Raw genomic sequence first — 17,093 nt, forward strand, 5'->3', positions numbered from 1 at the left:
ATGCCTTGTATGTTTTTCTTCGTTTATGTGACGTGTCATTCTGCTGCTGTTTAAAGTTGCCGTGGAACCAACGTTTAGCTGAAGTCGTTAAATTCTTACATTGCGCGTTGTACTTTTTGGTTCGAGATCTGTGCAAAGTTGTAACAGCTGAACTACTGCATGCACGCCTGAATTATTTCATTGACGGTAGAATATTGCTGCTTGAGTAGTAAGTTCTTTGGCAAGCTACGATGAGTATTAGCAGTCGCGTGCTCTATTTTTTACTGATTCTCGAGGTGCAATGAGTACACGTATTCTGGCTGTCGAGCTTCGTGAGAGGGTGGTTCAATCCGAAGGTACAAGTGCCTTCTAAAAATTGTTTCATGGGGCGATAAGTGCGATACCGAAACGCATGCATATGTTTTTCTGTGTCTGTTGTTCTGCATATGTTGTTCTGCATATGTTCTGTTCTGTAAGGTTGCCATTAAAGCTGAGTTAAAGTTTATTGCAGCTGGACTCAATTACTTTACGCGATGCAAAGTCGTGTCACACGTACTACACATGCCCCGCCTGGAGAACGGCCTGGAAAACAGGCAGCTTTCCTGCGGTGTTTCTGTAGCCGTTGTGACAGTCTCCCACACAGCAATGCACAGAAGAGCTTTTTTCGCGCGTTTGACAGAGCAGTTCGCCATGAGAATTCACTGTATTAACCTCGTAGATAGAGTTTCTGTATATGCTACCTTTAGGTAGCATATCTAAAGGTAGCATATACATTAACTCCACTCGTAGATGCTCTCTGACCTCGTTCGCAGTGTATAATGTAACTGCATATGGTCCCTTATAATGTTACTCTAGCAGTGCAGAGCGCCCGCTGACCTCTATTAGGCGCGCCGCGCACCAGACCCTCCCTGTTTTGCCAGTTTCGCCGTGGATGGCACAACCTGTCCGTTTCAAAGCAGCAGCACATGAGGCGGATAGGACGGCACGCATAGGTTCACTCAGACTCACTCAGATTCTGATAAAGCTGTGAATCTGAGTCTTGTGAGTCCGGGGGAGCAAAATTTAGCTAAATCTGAGTCCCAATGATCCCTAAGCGTAAAACATATTTATTCAGTCAGTCTGAGTGAGCACCGTCATCGTCTTTCGTCGGCTCGAAAGGCAGTCAAAGCCGTTTTGCGCTTTTTGAGGACTACAGGCATATGTGAACACCTCTAACTTTTGCGTAGAGCCACCGCTGCATACGCGTCAACCCATGTGCACTGACTGACACTCCTTTTTTTTTTCTTTTGTCTCTTTCTCTTCTCCGTCCTCTCTCTCTCATCTTCATACTTCCCATTTCCCCAACGTAGGGTAGCGAACCGGGCATGTGCCTGGTTAACCTCTCTGCTTTCTCTCTTGTTGTTCTTCTCTTCCTCCTACCCTACGGTGGTGCCCCGCCGCGGTGGTCTAGTGGCTCAGGTACTCGGGTGCTGACCCGCAGGTCGCGGGATCGAATCCCGGCTGCGGCGGCTGCATCTCCGATGGAGACGGAAATGTTGTAGGCCCGTGTGCTCAGATTTGGGTGCACGTTAAAGAACCCCAGGTGGTCAAAATTTCCGGAGCCCTCCACTACGGCGTCTCTCATAATCATATGTTGGTTTTGGGACGGTAAACCCCACATATCAATCAATTACCCTACGGCGGTAACTATTTGACTTCAGCATTACCAATAGCCTTACTCCAGCTCGCGTTTGTATACACATCTACTCACACATATTTCAACGCCCTTGCGTTCATACACAAGCTCCATATTTATTGCTCAGAGGCGTGAGTTACGGGGTAGGGTAGAAGGCGCCCTGAGTGCCCACTCACAAACTCTTTCACAGGAAGTTCTTGATAAAAATATCTCGTGAGTCATTCCTTTCAGTAAAAATGACTTGTGACGACGTGAAACCACGAACGGGTGCAAAAGAGAACGAGAGCTTTTGAAAAAAGGACACAGGAGGCAAGTTGACATAACTAGAGTCATTCCAGGCAAAGCTCTGTCAATGTGGAGATAGAAGTATGTATGAAGAGAGATATGATCAAAGATAGACAACAAAAATACCGGGCTCTGGCAGACAGGTGGAAGAGCACATGAATAGATAAAGCAGAATTAGTCGCTGACCGTTACAACAAAGTACCGACAACAACGATTTCATCCTCGTTATCATACTAATTATCATCACAGCTATCAACCTGCCCCTGTTTATTGCAGGGAGCTTATGAAGAAAGACTGAGTTATGTGCAGTAACGAATGGAGCAATTCTTACTGACCTCATCATCACATGGTGCGCGTGTTAATATGAATATTAGAACGATGCTTGTTTTATATTGCTGGCGCCCCGTAAAAGTTTTAGGTTTCACCTTTCCAAAAACATATGTTGTAGTGAACTGTTCAGATCCAACCAACTTATCTAAGAGACTCGAAGCTGTCGGTATGTGAATAGTTGACTGCAAGACGGAAAGGTGCGAAGACTCTCATAACGTAAATAATATAGCCCTGCATTATATTTCGTTTTTTTACTTTTTTATTTACCCAAATTGGAAGGAAATTGCTCATGAAGGTGGCGTGCAGAGTGGAGTGGGCTGACTCAGGAGCTAGTGCGGGGCTTAAGTGAACTTGGCAACGGAGCATCCAAGAAGGCGCGCCAAATTCTAAAAGTAAGCACAGAAACTTTGGTTAATTGTGTTCTTGATGACGTTCGTTTTTTTCGCAGTGAGTGTGTTTATATAATATTTGCCGTGAAACTTGGTAATTTTGTAAAGAGAAGACCAACATCTAGCACATCTATCTAGATACTAGAAATGAAAGTGCTGTTCTGTGCGTACGTGAGGCATCAGCAGCGGGAAAATCGGATCAAGACAGCAGCAAAACAGCAGCAGTGGGTATGTGCGAAGGTAAGCACGCCAAGGGTAAGGTAAAGAAAAAAACAAGTCAAAAATTTTCGAAAGGTATGGACACAATGTTACCGAGTAGGATCAAATTTGTTTAAAATCTGGCAGTGTGTACTGTGCAGAGGGTTATTTCTGTCGGCTATGTTCGTAACGGTAGCGTTACAGAAATTTCTTGCAGGTATTAGTGTAAATGGGGGTTTAATTGGCTGTACTCACTTGAAATCCACGGGGTCAAAGTCATCATTCTCCAGCAAAAACGAAGTGTCAGAGTCAGCGCGCTTGCCAAATCCTCTGGCCGTCGATATCTTCATGTTACGAAAGCCTTTCTTGATTCTGCAGACAAGGAAAACTTAGTGGTCAACAGCACACAGCCAGAGAAATGGTAATTTTTCAATCAAGTGCATCTGCAACTTTTGCGCCTGCATTCATTCAGTATAGTTGCGCAACCAGGAAGCTTTTGTATATCCCAGCCTCAGTAATGGAACATGATGGGGGGAAAAAGATGAAAGGACAGCGATAAACGATAATGCAGCAACAGCTAGCATTCACCAAGCCACAATGAACAGTTACTTGCGTATATAGCATTTACGTTTGTGACGTAACTTTTACCATCGATACTATACCTGGCACCTACCCAAGCGAACTATATGGCCCTAGAACAGAAGTTACTAAGTTTACAGATTCGGCGCCATCCTTGCAGCAAACTACTTGGGCAATGAAGCTGCACTTGGTGCCCAGCTGCGCTCTCTAAGAAAAATCGAGCACCACAACTGGGTTCTAAATCGCTTCCCGTCCCCATTCGTGAAAACTGCATGCTCACACGGGCGGCTGCTGGGGCTCCGGGAGCCTGTGCAGTGCCACGTGGTGTCCTAGCAGGGCGGCGATAGCGGGCAGCGTGCCACGTTTGCCGAATCCGCGCGCCGTCGAGAGGCGCAGTTGCTGGAAGCCCCGGTGCTGGCGCTCGGGGGCGCTGCTCTCGTCAGCGGCCTGGCCGCCGCAGCCCACGAGCACCGCGCTGGCCAGCAGCAGCAGTAGGCCTGCTCGTGCCAGGGCCGCCATTGTTGTCTATGGACGTGTGCGTTCTGCAAGGAATGGCACCCATACATCCCCGGTTATTTCATTTTTCATGATGGCACGACTTGACAGCATATATATTGCTACGGTATATATAACCCGGGCCGCCGTGGTATGTGCCGGTGGTGAGGGAGAGAAAGACGAGGTTTTCTGTGGCCTGAGGACTCTACTTCGGATTGATCATTCTCATCCTCACTCTGTAAATAAACCCACTCACCCATTCGGTGAGCACGAACCACACGACCTTCAACGCCTTCTTTCATGCTCGCACAGAGGTGGCACTTCTTTGCTCCGGTAGCACATATGTGACAGCGTGAAAAATGCACGATAAGACACCGTAAAACCCCATACGTATACCCAATCCACATCTAAAACATAGAATGGAGGAAGTACAGTTAATGAATTTGAACCAAGTAAATAAAAAATTAAGAAAATCGAAACAGGGCGCAAAAAAATTGACGTTCTTCGGGGAAAGAGTCATGTTTTCACAAAAGAGATTACATTTTCGCGTGCCAGCGAATAGTATCTGCACCGGCAAGATTATTTACAAATACTTCAGACTACTTTGACAATACATTGGGTCACTTAATTTAATGTAAAAAACTGCGAATCATAATTTTACAGTAGGTTCAGTGAAGTAAAACAAGAGAAGCGACAAAAAGAACATAAATTCGAAGAGAACGACCCGCTGTACCGGCACGCATTTGTCTCATCCCTTGCAAGTAAACCTCTGTGTTTACCCTTTAATGACCAAAACTTAGTTTCAATGCGCAGCATCCAGAAAACTTTGGCATGCATCAAGGTCTCGCAGAAGTATCCCATTTCACCACACTAGTAAGTCACTTGCGCACATCTTTCGTTGCCACTTCTCCGACGCTCGAACAAAACACGAAAGAAGTAGAATGCTCCCACTTCTACGTGAATTTTTAAGGTTCAATACTCTCAATAGTCTTTGCCTCTTTCCGCAGAAGGTGCCACAAATATCATGCAGCAGGTTACGCCTGCGGAAAAAAAATATTCTGGGGGTTGTGGCTCCACAGCAACACTGAGCACCAAAGTGTTAAATACCGTTTACAATTCTCTTAACAATATGTCTAGGCTCAGTCTCATTTGTGAAAGAGTCAATACGTATGCACCAAACAGTTAATAAATAGTGTAGGGCAACCAAACAGAAAGTTAAAGGTTCTTTATTTGTCGACGTAGATCGTATGACTCTCCGAAAGCTACCATGTGTATCTTTCTTCCCTCGCTTCCTTTATCTCTTTCCTCCCCTTTATCCCTCTTTCCAAGAGCAGGGTAACAAGGCGGACGTGCATCTGGTTAATCTTTCTGCCTTCTCTCTTTTGTATGTCTACCTTCCTTCTATTTTATTTTTGAAAGGGTAGTCTTTCCTTTTCACTTCCTTCTTTCACTCTCTTTGTATTCCTCCAATGATGCTGCACCGTGATCCCTCATGAGTAGACAAAATATAGTGTCTTTCCACTCTTAAAAACACCACCAGTACAACTACTTTTTACACAGTAACTGTGTGGTACAAGTTTCTTCTTTTGAGACGCAATGGAAATGTTTCGTCTCTGTGATTCTGTCTGTCTCAGAGTATTTTTGACTTTGACAACACCTCAGAAGCAAGTAAGCAGCAGCACTCGTTTGTATCATTTGAAAAAGTGAGCAAGTGAAGCAGGTGACATGATGACACCTAAGTGATTTTTAGATTTTGTCATCTTGCTCATAAAAAGAAATCGCACGTATACGGTCACCGTTAAGTTTGTTTCCGACCTCGCGCCTTTACTCTTCTTATTCTTCATCACTAAAGAAAAGAGGCAGAAAGGCGTTGAAATGATGTTTACGTGTCTGAGTTCTTACGCCAGCATTTCCAGCATATCGAGTGGCAGTAAACTGCACGTTGGGGAATATTTAACAATGTGTTTTAATGTATTACCTCGCCGGAGACAAACGCATAATAGCGTGACGTCTTTTTACTAAAAGCAGTTTTTAAGTACTGCCGTGCCCAGGGATACAATTAGATTGACTCGGCTTCCTTTGGGCCTTGACATGTTCCCCTATGGAGAGATCCATCGATGGCCAGCCGCTCCAGGAAATCAGTGGAACTGTACTTTAGGCGGCGTCCTTCAGAACATGGACAGCTTTCTCGAGAAACTGCTATCTGGCCGTGCTCTCTGTAATTCGTTTCCGAAACATTTGCAGGTCTTAAGCTGCAATCATTACTTCTCCGCCCCCGTGGTCAGCACGATCAAAGGCCAATTAGCCCAAGAGACTCCATTAGCGAACCACTCGGTGAAGAAGTCGGTATGGAATTCTGCCCAAGTGTGGCACGTCAATTTTTAACGCGGCATGCGTCTTTACGTGCGAGCGTTGCTTGATCCTCTGTCGTGAGTTCAATCGGAGTTGATGCACCGAGCATTAAGGTCACAGCGTCATCTTGAAGATTTATTAAGACACATTAGTCCACACTGCTGATATATTACGTTTTTTCCATGTCGTCTCGTCCGCATAGATTTCTGAGAAAATTACGCACGAACGCACGCACACACGCGCGCACACGCACACATACACACACACGCACACACACAAAAGATAAAAAAAAAGAAACGATGGTAGTGGTTTGACCTTTCGTGATGCTTTGTGCTATATCACGCCTCCGTGATTCATTACTTGGTGTGTCTAATATATGAACAAATCGGCACTAAAATTTTGACATACCAAAGTACAATCTGATTGACAGATCCACCGCAGTTGGATGTAATAAAATAATTTTTACGTCCTAGGGTTCTCCAATAGCGAGCACATTTTAGTACTTCACATTTCTGAATGGCAACAATATGTGTTACTATTATGTCTTGGGTTCTGCTCTCAAGCATTATAAGATTCTTTTGCCTATCTTTATTTTTTCAACGTTTGCATCTCAAGTCTGCTCATCTAAAATGCTTCCCAACGATCGAAGTAAAAGTTCTCCCATTTTTTTTCTTTATTCGGTGATTATTTTTATTAATGATCCCCCATCTTGTCTATAGCGTGAGCTTAGCACTATTTTTTTATTGCTCACCCAGGACATTTCTGTCAAAAATGAATGTGACAAAAAAGAAACGAGAGATGTTGCGTGGTGCTACAAAGTAACTACTTCAGCGGGAATCGAAAATCAGGATGGTAACTGACAGATGGAAACACGTAGTGGAATAATCAGAGTGAACCTTACCACCATACAAATTGAAAAGTCATTAAGTCGAGAGTAAACAGACGTGCTTAGTAAAGGCCTAAACGTTTGTCCAACCAACAACACAATAAACAAATTCGAGCTTTACAGAGACCTCACCGGGTTTTCACGACGAATGCGCATCAGAAATTTTTTTCCCGAAAGGGACGGAACAGTAATAGTTACTACAGCACTTAGGACTCAGTCTACCTGGACCCCTGAACCAGAAAAAGCAGTAGAACCTGACTTATATTTTCAACCTTTTACTACGGAAATAATAAATCAACATAAACAGCAAGGAAACCTAAGCACTTGACTGCTTCAGAAAGCCGCATTATTTCTAACCTCAAGACACGTGAAGACATTACAATTAGGGAGGCTGATAAGGGAGGAAGCATAGTAATCTGGCCAATAGAGAAGTACAAGCACGAAGCTTACAGACAACTAAACAAGCCTGAACACTACCGTAAATTAAGCAACGATACAACAGAACAATACACACTCGCAATTACCAACCCGCTTAGATCTCTTTTGGCGGGCGAACTGACAACTCCATCAGAATTCAAAGTTTTAAATGAAACAGCAAAGCAGCAGGGCGGTTCTATCTCCTTCCCGAAATTCACAATATACCATCGACAGAATCATACAGTACCAATATTCCAGGGCGCCCAATAGTATCAAACAACAACACACTAACCGAGACCCTCTTCATATTTCTAAACCACTTTCTAGGTGTAATTTCAAAGTCATTACCGTCATTTGTGCGAGATACACCCCACTTATGAGAATAATAGAGAAAATAATAGGAACGGTACTCTACCACAAGACGCCATTCTCGTCACACTAGATGTCACCGCTTTATATACGAGCATTCCTATCCCCAAGGGTTTAGCTTAAGTTGAGCTAACCTTATCCCAACAGAGCGAACAACATTGTACTGAAGTATATTTAACACTACTAGAATTAGTACTGTCACATAACTGCATTGAATTCGAGGAAAACTACTACCTTCAAATACAGGGAACACGCATGGGCAACCCATTTGCTCCCACCTATGCAAATATATTCATGAGAATTCTGGAAACCGAATTCCTGTCTCACTGTGAGAACAAGCCTCACACATACCTCCGGTACATAAATGACATATTTATAATATGGGGACATGGACAGCACAATCTAGATAAATTCACTTCATTCCTAAACTCATTCCATACAACAATAAAGTTCACCTCCGAAATCTCGGCTTAGCGCATCAACTTTCTACACACGACCATATATCTTAAAAATGGTGTACAAAGAACCACTTTGTGTAAAAAAAACTATTTGACAAGCAACAATACTTAGATTATACAAGCCACAATCCGAGACACGGTAAACAGGGCATTTTCAAGAGCGAGGCAACAAGGTTACGCCACATCTGCGTAGAAAACGAGGACTACGTAAACAGACTTACCGCCCTAAAAGGAACACTATCAGACAGAAACCATCCTAACACATTTCATGACAAAGCTTATACGGACACACTGGAACTGGACCACAATAAAGCACTTAAACCATGCTCTAAAATTGCAACAACACCAACTACATATGCCTCTTCTCAATGCAAAGTTTTCCAATGCACTCCCTAACATAAACAACATCGTCACAAAATACTACCCAATTCTAACGACCAACCAGAAACTTAAGAAAATATTACCCGAACCACCTAAGGTCACCTAAGACGCAACGCTAAACTTAAAGACATGCTTGTTCACGCAAAACTTAAAGCAAAGACTGGAACAATGTCTAGTCCCTGTGGCCAGCCCGGATGTTTCACCTGCAAACACTTGAAGCCGGCAAACAGCATAAAAAGCGCAGCATCTGATTATAATCACAAGGTCACATCGCGCTTCAGCTGCACTTCAAACAACCTAGTATAACGTCTTAAGTGTGCCACATGTAAAAACAATATATAGGCGAAAGTGGACAACCAATATACGTAAGACTGAACGGTCACCGTGCAGACACAAAGCACAATTTACCAAAAGCAGTAGCTGGTCACTGCAACCAACAGGACCACAATTTCGACCAAGCAAAGCTTTACGTCACAACGAGAGAGATGATACATGGAATCATATTTGATACACAAATTCAAGTCCTTACACCCACCAGGAATCAATGTAGCACGTGGAAGTTTGTAATCACTGAAAGCCACAGCACAATTGAGGCACAATTTACAAAGACAATATACGTTCAAACCTTAAATAAACATAACCGGTACTACATGGAATCGCTGCTAGCCTACATACCGTACTATTGATGTTCTCTTTCGTTGTTTCAATTTGAATTATAAACATGGATGTGTCTGTTTACAACTACGAAGTTTTATTTTCTAGAACCTTTAAACCACTGATTTGTTTCCCCTTTCCTCCAGTGCCGCAGTCTCCTTGTTTTCTTGTTCCTCGTTATTGGCGCTGTTTTTTGTGTGAATCATGTCGTGCCAACTCGCCCAAGCAACCACGTTAGGTCTTTCCTCGCTTCTGAAACCTCTCCTACAGAGCATCGTTAAGGACATTGCCGACGCAGAAAGTTCTCTTCGTCTTCCCCCCTCCTACCCCCTTTTTTTCCTCTTGGCTTTTTTTTCTTCTTTTTTCATTTCTTCGTCTATACGCTAAAGTCCCACCTACCCCCACCTCACTTTTTCTTTTTGTGTTTCTCTCATCGTTGCTAATTTCTTTTGCAATCTCAATTTCCCTTTTTCTCAGCCAACATGCCACCGAATTCTTGAATCAATTCTGCTGAGCGAGTCACCTACGGGGATACTAAAGCAAATTTTTGTCAAGGGCCTTACTTATTAAACACGTCCCCATTAAACACGTGCTCTTCTGAACCCATATAGTGTCCATACCTTCTACATCCTGACATTCAAAAGTATATATATACTCCTGCTTCTCCCTTGGTTTGTAACTGCTTTCTTGGTGTGTGCGTCTCATTCATATTGTTCGCGAACAGGTATATGCCGCTATCGTCGGCAACCCCTTGTGGCGACCGGACGTGACTACCGTATGCTGGCTTCGACGTTTCAAGCTCTTTCGTTCGTCCATGTGTGAAACAGCCACCGCTTTGAAGCACACCGCTCGTACTTTGCGTGTGTTGGCCTTTCCTTTTTTTCCCCATTTCTCTTTTATCTTCAGCCTCCGAGAACACTTCGAACTACTACCATCTAACTTGAAATGAAGCGAGGACTGCACTTCTCTACTTTATAGTTTTTTTTTTCTTTCCAGACGGCGATTATCAACAGGGACACGCGCCGCCAGCAGGACTTCACCACTAACCCCCTTAAAACTAATACGCCAAGGATGACATGGGGCCTTTGGGAAAGATAGGTCCGCCTATAAAAACGTCGGCCAGCCAGCCTGTCTGAGGCACTTCCACTGTTCACCCTGATTACTCCACTTCTTCAGCGGGAGTTTGTCACGGTAGGCAACTGACAACTCGCGCTTTCATTCGTAATTACGTAAACATCCATACACACCTTTTAGGGGCGAAGATCCTTATCGTCTAGGGTGGTCCATCCTTTGGCGTAGCCAGCACAGCATAGCCACATACCTACATACATACATACATACATACATACATACATACATACATACATACATACATACATACATACATACATACATACATACATACATACATACATACATACATACATGCCCCGCCGCGGTGGTCTAGTGGCTAATGTACTCGGGTGCTGACCCGCAGGTCGCGGGATCGAATCCCGGCTGCGGCGGCTGCATCTCCGATGGAGGCGGAAATGTTGTAGGCCCGTGTGCTCAGATTTGGGCGCACGTTAAAGAACCCCAGGTGGTCGAAATTTCCAGAGTCCTCCACTACGGCGTCTCTCATAATCATATGGTGGTTTTGGGACGTTAAACCCCACAAATCAATCAATCAATTACATACATACATACATACATACATACATACATACATACATACATACATACATACATACATACATACATACATACATACATACATACATACATACATACATACATACATACATACATACATACATACATACATACATACATACATACATACATACATACATACATACATACATACATACATACATACATACATACATACATACATACATACATACATACATACATACATAGAGGCAGGCGGACGGACGGATGGATGGATGAACGTACGGACGCTTCGCCCCACTCATCATTATTCACTCCATGGTATGCTGCGATTTTCTTTATGTGTAACTCTGGATAACTCTCAGACTTTAACGTTTCTGTTTATAACTATGAACAAAGGAAGGAAAACGAAAGAAATGAAAGGCAGGGATGTTAACTTAGTTTGCATAAACGGTATGCTACTCTATAACTTTGAGTGTAGTGCTCACTCCTGGCCCCGCCTCGGTGGTGTAATGGCTAAGGCACTCGGCTGCTAACACGCTGGTCGCGGGATCAAATCCCGGTCGCGGCGGCCGCATTTTCGATTGAAACGAACATGCTTGAGGCCCACGTGCTTAGATTTAGGAGCCCGTTAAAGAACCCCAGGTGATCGAAATTTCCGGAGCCTTCCACTATGGCGTTTCTCATATTCATATGGCGGTTTTGGGACGTTAAAGCCCAACAATTATATTATTAGTGCTCACTCCTGTGAGTACTTAGGGGTATCTATTAAATTAACACGAAAATTGATATGTCATTTCAGATATGCCATAACGGCGTCAACTGCATGCGTTAAGAAATATAGAGTTCACTTTTGAATAAGCAAGCTATGAGATCACTGAACAGAATGTATGAGTGAAGTGGTATGTTACTGCTGATTCAAAAAGGGAAACAATAAAAAGTGTTCGGCAAAGCTTGCACTAAGCCGAGAAAGCCTCGAAACAGTGACACTGGGCAACTCTGAAGGCTGCTCTGGATTTCTCTCGGTCGTTTCTCAGCCTTTGCTAGGTGACGCAGTTCCTTTCTAGGGTGCTCATATATATGTCCTTTCTAAGCCTTAGCTAGCTGATGCAAGGTTGTGTCTACATCGATTCTGGGCGCAGAGAGGTTCGAGGTAAACTACACAGGCACGACAAGAACACGTCGTTGTTGGCGTATAGTTCTCCCACCACTTCGATCTCTTCTCGCCACCACCGTTTTTTTTTTTCGTCCCAATAGTGTCCTCTCATATACATACTCGGGGTCTCTGGCTCACCGCCGTAGTTTCGCAGCTATTTGTTTCACGGAAATTGTTTATAGTGAGACTAACTTTCGGTGGCACATACCCGTTCATGATGATTACAGTTTTTGGACAGTGTGCACAATTTCTACAGCGCCCCCGCGATAGTTCGGCTAACTGTTGCCTTCTTCATTTTTAGTGGACCAGTGGTGAGTAGTCAGATTTACCCAATGTCCAATTTCTGGGGTTTATGCTTGTTTATGATGTTGATAATGTTTTCGGTACGGAATGAAAAAGCAACGCGTTGCTGAAGTTTGATGTTAATAAGGCATAACCCTCATTGAGTTCCGCAATCCTCTTAATTTTTTTTCAAGGTCCCCGATGGCGTAAAATTTTACACATGTTAATTAAAATTGATGGTTTGTTTTTGAAAACGGATCGATTATTTGTTATATTTTTGTCGCCATCAACACCTTCTTGCCATGGACTCCTCACTGTCTAAAAATCTATCAAGAGCGACCGCCTTACGAACGACTGCATTGTTTAATAATAGGCAAATCAAACATTTCAATTTCACCCTAGTCGTACCTGCATTATACTGCTGCTGCATCGATCTCAAAGGCTCTGTTCAACGCTTAAATCTTATTGCTAATTACTTGGTGAGAAGCGGCCAGAGTGTCAAAATGTTGCTGTGCAATGAATTCAAGGTGTTTATATGCTTACCAGTACTTTGGCAAATTGACATACGTAATAAGTAAGCCTAATATTTAATTTAATTCGCTATATGTACTAAACACTGACAAATGTAACAATCTCCCGTGGTGTTGATTTTTTCAAACGAGTGTCATGGTTCATAGCTATCAGGAAAACTTTTAAGTGATCGAAAAAAAGCAAAAAAAAAAACATGAGACGAGAAGAAGAAATAGCGTAACGATCGAAAGCTGAGCGTGACACGGACCGATTGCAGGTTGCGCATTGTCGCTGGGAGCTGCCCATCGTGCATATCTGAAGTCAGCATATACTTATTGCTTAGGACACGTGTTCCTGCACATCGTATAAGTTCACGAAGGGTATACCTCCTTCTTGTGGGTTTGTCCCAAACGAATCACTGCTTCGATTTTGATGCAATAGCCCCATATTTCGCCCCTCAAGGAGAGTGGGAAAATATGTAGGACTGGTTCTAGCCACTGTCCGGTATGTCGTGTCGACGCGTCGCTTCGCTTCAGCACATCAATTATGCACTCATAAGTGGTCTGCAGAGCGCTTGTCACCAATCTGGTTCCTTCCTATCATTGCTACTGTACTCTAGTAGTCATTGAGTGAAGGACCGTCGCTGTCCGGCGTTTTCGGTGAGAAACATAGGTGGAAAATTCTCACAGCGTCCAAATTGTAGTTGTTTCTCCGGTGCGCTTCACTATGCTTGCTTATTTCGTGGGACACGCATCACGCACGTTTGCGTGACGTTGCGCATACTCTTACGTCAAGGCGATGCCAGGTCATCGTTTTGCAGCGCCATTACCTGTAGAACTGACTCGGTCGTCTACTGTGTCCTTTCAGAAAGAGCGAGAAACGAGGGCTCCCTTGTCAGTCACGCTAAAAACTGCCCATTTTGTTTGTTGTGTGCCATTTCCTTCAAATGTCAAGTGTAGGGCGCGGATCCACCTCCATGAGTCATATTCGATTGTTGCACTGTGATCGTCGTCACCATTAGCGGCTTCACTGTCCGCAGTACAGTTATAGGCAGCGCACTAATATGCTTATCGTCGTAACTAGTTGTGCGTGCATTTCTACGAGATCATCGCTTACACGGTGCACTGACTGGCGCCTCTGTATAGGCTTATACAGCCCCGAAAGTCGAAGCAGAGTGTAGTAGCTTAAACCTATGCTACAAGACTTTCTTTACACCGGAATCTCATGGACAAACAAGGGTCTTCAGAGTCCAAAGCACCTCGGGTAACTCATGCTCAGGAACGAAAGCAGACTGCAGCCACCGTCCAAGGGAGAGGAATTGTCGGCTCGCGAGGCTGCAGAAGGGAAGCGGCACAAACTCGATTACTCTCTACAGTTCGAGCCGCAGAGAGACACGCAGAACGGCTAAACTGAACATATGTGAGAAATATCATTCCATCTTACACCCCCAGTTAAGAAAGAGCGCAGAGACCCGCTAATGCATCAAGCTAGGTGTCCAGAGTTTGGCACAGGAGCACTGCTCGTGCTTCGAGTCCGTGTCCTGCCCTCGCGGTTGGCTCGAGTGCCGGTGAGCAGTAAACATTTTTATAATTTAAATATTCCCGTCACGCACTGGCAACCTTCTTGTATTTTTTTGTCTTTCCTTTGAACGCCTTGTCTTCCACAAGGCCTAATGAGGCTCGCAACGTATGTGTTTCTAATGTGTAGCGAAGGGCTAAAAACGCAGGTGCATTCCAATATCATTGTTCTAAGATAAGTTGTTCCGTGACAATGGTGTCTCTTGAATACGAAATGGCGCAGTCCCTAGCGTATTCTTCCGCACACTGTATCGAGGACAGTGGCACAAAACATTCTCAAATATCACCCAGAGACTATAGAGAGAACTTTTTTGCCCATTTCAATACAGAACCACTGGCACGGTAGTGGACGAGTTCATTCCGCAGTATTTCGATGTAAAGCTACCCGTGGGGTTCGCTTAACCTCCCCGCTTTTCTTCATACCATCTCTCTCTCTCTTTCTCAATACAGAAGACAAAATATCTTTTAATGGCTATGCAGGTGAACCAAAAAGTTTATGGGATACGATATGGTGTGACAAAATTTATTTGGTTCAAAGGTGCGACCTCATAAATCAGACCGCAGTGGGACACCCCCACGCCGGTATTGTCGGGTGTTTTAAAAGCAGTGTGTACCACGTGGAGAGTGGGTGTCTTGGGAAAGAATGCTGCGAAAAGGAATGCGTTGAGCATCCGGTACGAGCTTCGTGAACTTCAACGCAGTATGTTCAAGACCTTACAAGAAGAAAGTATTCCACAGACCACGAGCAGAGGTCAATGATCTGTTGTTGTTGTTTTTTCGATAGCATGCCGACCGCAAAGAGTGGCTTTTCTAGCAGAATCATACCTTCGACGAAAGTGTGCGTGCGTCCAATAGTGGGGTGCGACCCGGCGACTCATCTATGTAATCTAGCCTCATGCACCAAGCTTCCCCTCTCCACTCTTTGAGGAAGGGGAACAACCAAAGGAAGAACGGCAGGAAAGCGAACAGCGAGTGCGGCCCTGACCTGAAGTCCAGAGAAGTTTTTCCAAGTTAGACTGAAAGCAGTGCCTGGTCCGGCACAATAAAAAGGCGCTCTCGCTAGTGCTGTTTCTGTCAGGCACCGTCAACATTCCTTCTTTCCAGAGGGTGCTTATATTATACTATATATATATATATATATATATATATATATATATATATATATATATATATATATATATATATATATATATATAGTCAAGTAGATCCTCCGTGAGCGGTCACAACGTGGTCTATTTGGACGTTTCGGCCTAGAGGATGGCCTTCATCAGGATCCTGATGAAGGCCAGATTCTAGGCCGAAACGTCGAAATAAACCATGTTGTGACCGCTCACGGAGGAGCTACTTGACTATATGCAACGCTACGGCCACTCAACCACCATGCCTATATATATATATATATATATATATATATATATATATATATATATATATATATATATATATATATATATATATATATATATATATATATATATATATATATATATATATATATATATATATATATATATATATATATATATATATATATATATATATATATATATATATATATATAATTAGGAATAAAGGAGCACACTTACGAAAATTTGATAATTGTTTACTCTACGTTTCGGGGCCTTCGTCAGGATGGCGAAGGCCCCGTAGCGTAAAAATTAGAAACGTAGCGTAAACAATTATCAAATTTTCGTAAGTGTGCTCCTTTATTCCTAATTATATTTGCACCGGACCCACAGAATTTATTTTTTGAATCATATATATATATATATATATATATATATATATATATATATATATATATATATATATATATATATATATATATATATATATGCCGCAACTAATCTTTGCCCGTACATCAGCATTACATGAGTGAGGCTGCTTGCTAATTTTGACTAAGCTATTGATCTCGAGCTCGAATTTTTGTGTGAATATCACGTTAGTAAAACTGTAGTATTAGTTGCGAAAGTATTTCAGATTATTGCTTCCCGACTCTGACGTCATATTGCGTTGTAATTACACAGCTCCTTGGGTTATGTTGGCCTCCAGCACAACAAAATAAGTAAATAAAAATTTAGGGATCTTTAAGCTTCGCCTTTAAGAGTTGAACGCCAGATTGATAGCCTGTCCCTAGTGCGTACTTCGACCACTTGGTGCGTACTTTTATTGTACGATGTAGCTCGAGACGTTTAAAGTTAGGAAGACTACAATGTAATCGAAAAAGCTGGTAGTGGCTTGTGGCAGCGAAGATTTCTCATATGGCTGCATTTTGCGCAATGGGTAGCATACTTTAAACCAAGAGCAACTATGCGTTTGAAATGTTTTCGAACGAACTATGCAACCCACTACGTTGTCTTAAGGAAATACACGCCGTAACACGTGTGCCTTTCGTAATGGGTAGCCGGCTTCCAACCACGACGACGCTAAAATAATCCCATGTCCTGACGCCCGATGGCAATGCACGT

General features: G+C 43.2%; 1 protein-coding gene across 1 annotated transcript in view; it reads right to left on the reverse strand.

Annotated features, from left to right (window-relative positions):
- The window catches only part of LOC119177381 (uncharacterized), a 57,240-nt gene that overhangs the window by 10,153 nt on the left and 29,994 nt on the right, over positions 1-17,093 (reverse strand). Inside the window, exons 2-3 of the mRNA XM_037428867.2 lie at positions 3,716-3,977; positions 3,112-3,228 (exon numbers count right to left, since the gene is read on the reverse strand). Coding sequence (XP_037284764.1) covers positions 3,112-3,228; positions 3,716-3,954 — 356 coding nt within the window. The 5' untranslated portion in view covers positions 3,955-3,977. The remainder of the gene's footprint in view (positions 1-3,111; positions 3,229-3,715; positions 3,978-17,093) is intronic.

This window comes from Rhipicephalus microplus, chromosome X, assembly GCF_043290135.1.
Source record: "Rhipicephalus microplus isolate Deutch F79 chromosome X, USDA_Rmic, whole genome shotgun sequence".
Classification (NCBI taxonomy): domain Eukaryota; kingdom Metazoa; phylum Arthropoda; class Arachnida; order Ixodida; family Ixodidae; genus Rhipicephalus; species Rhipicephalus microplus.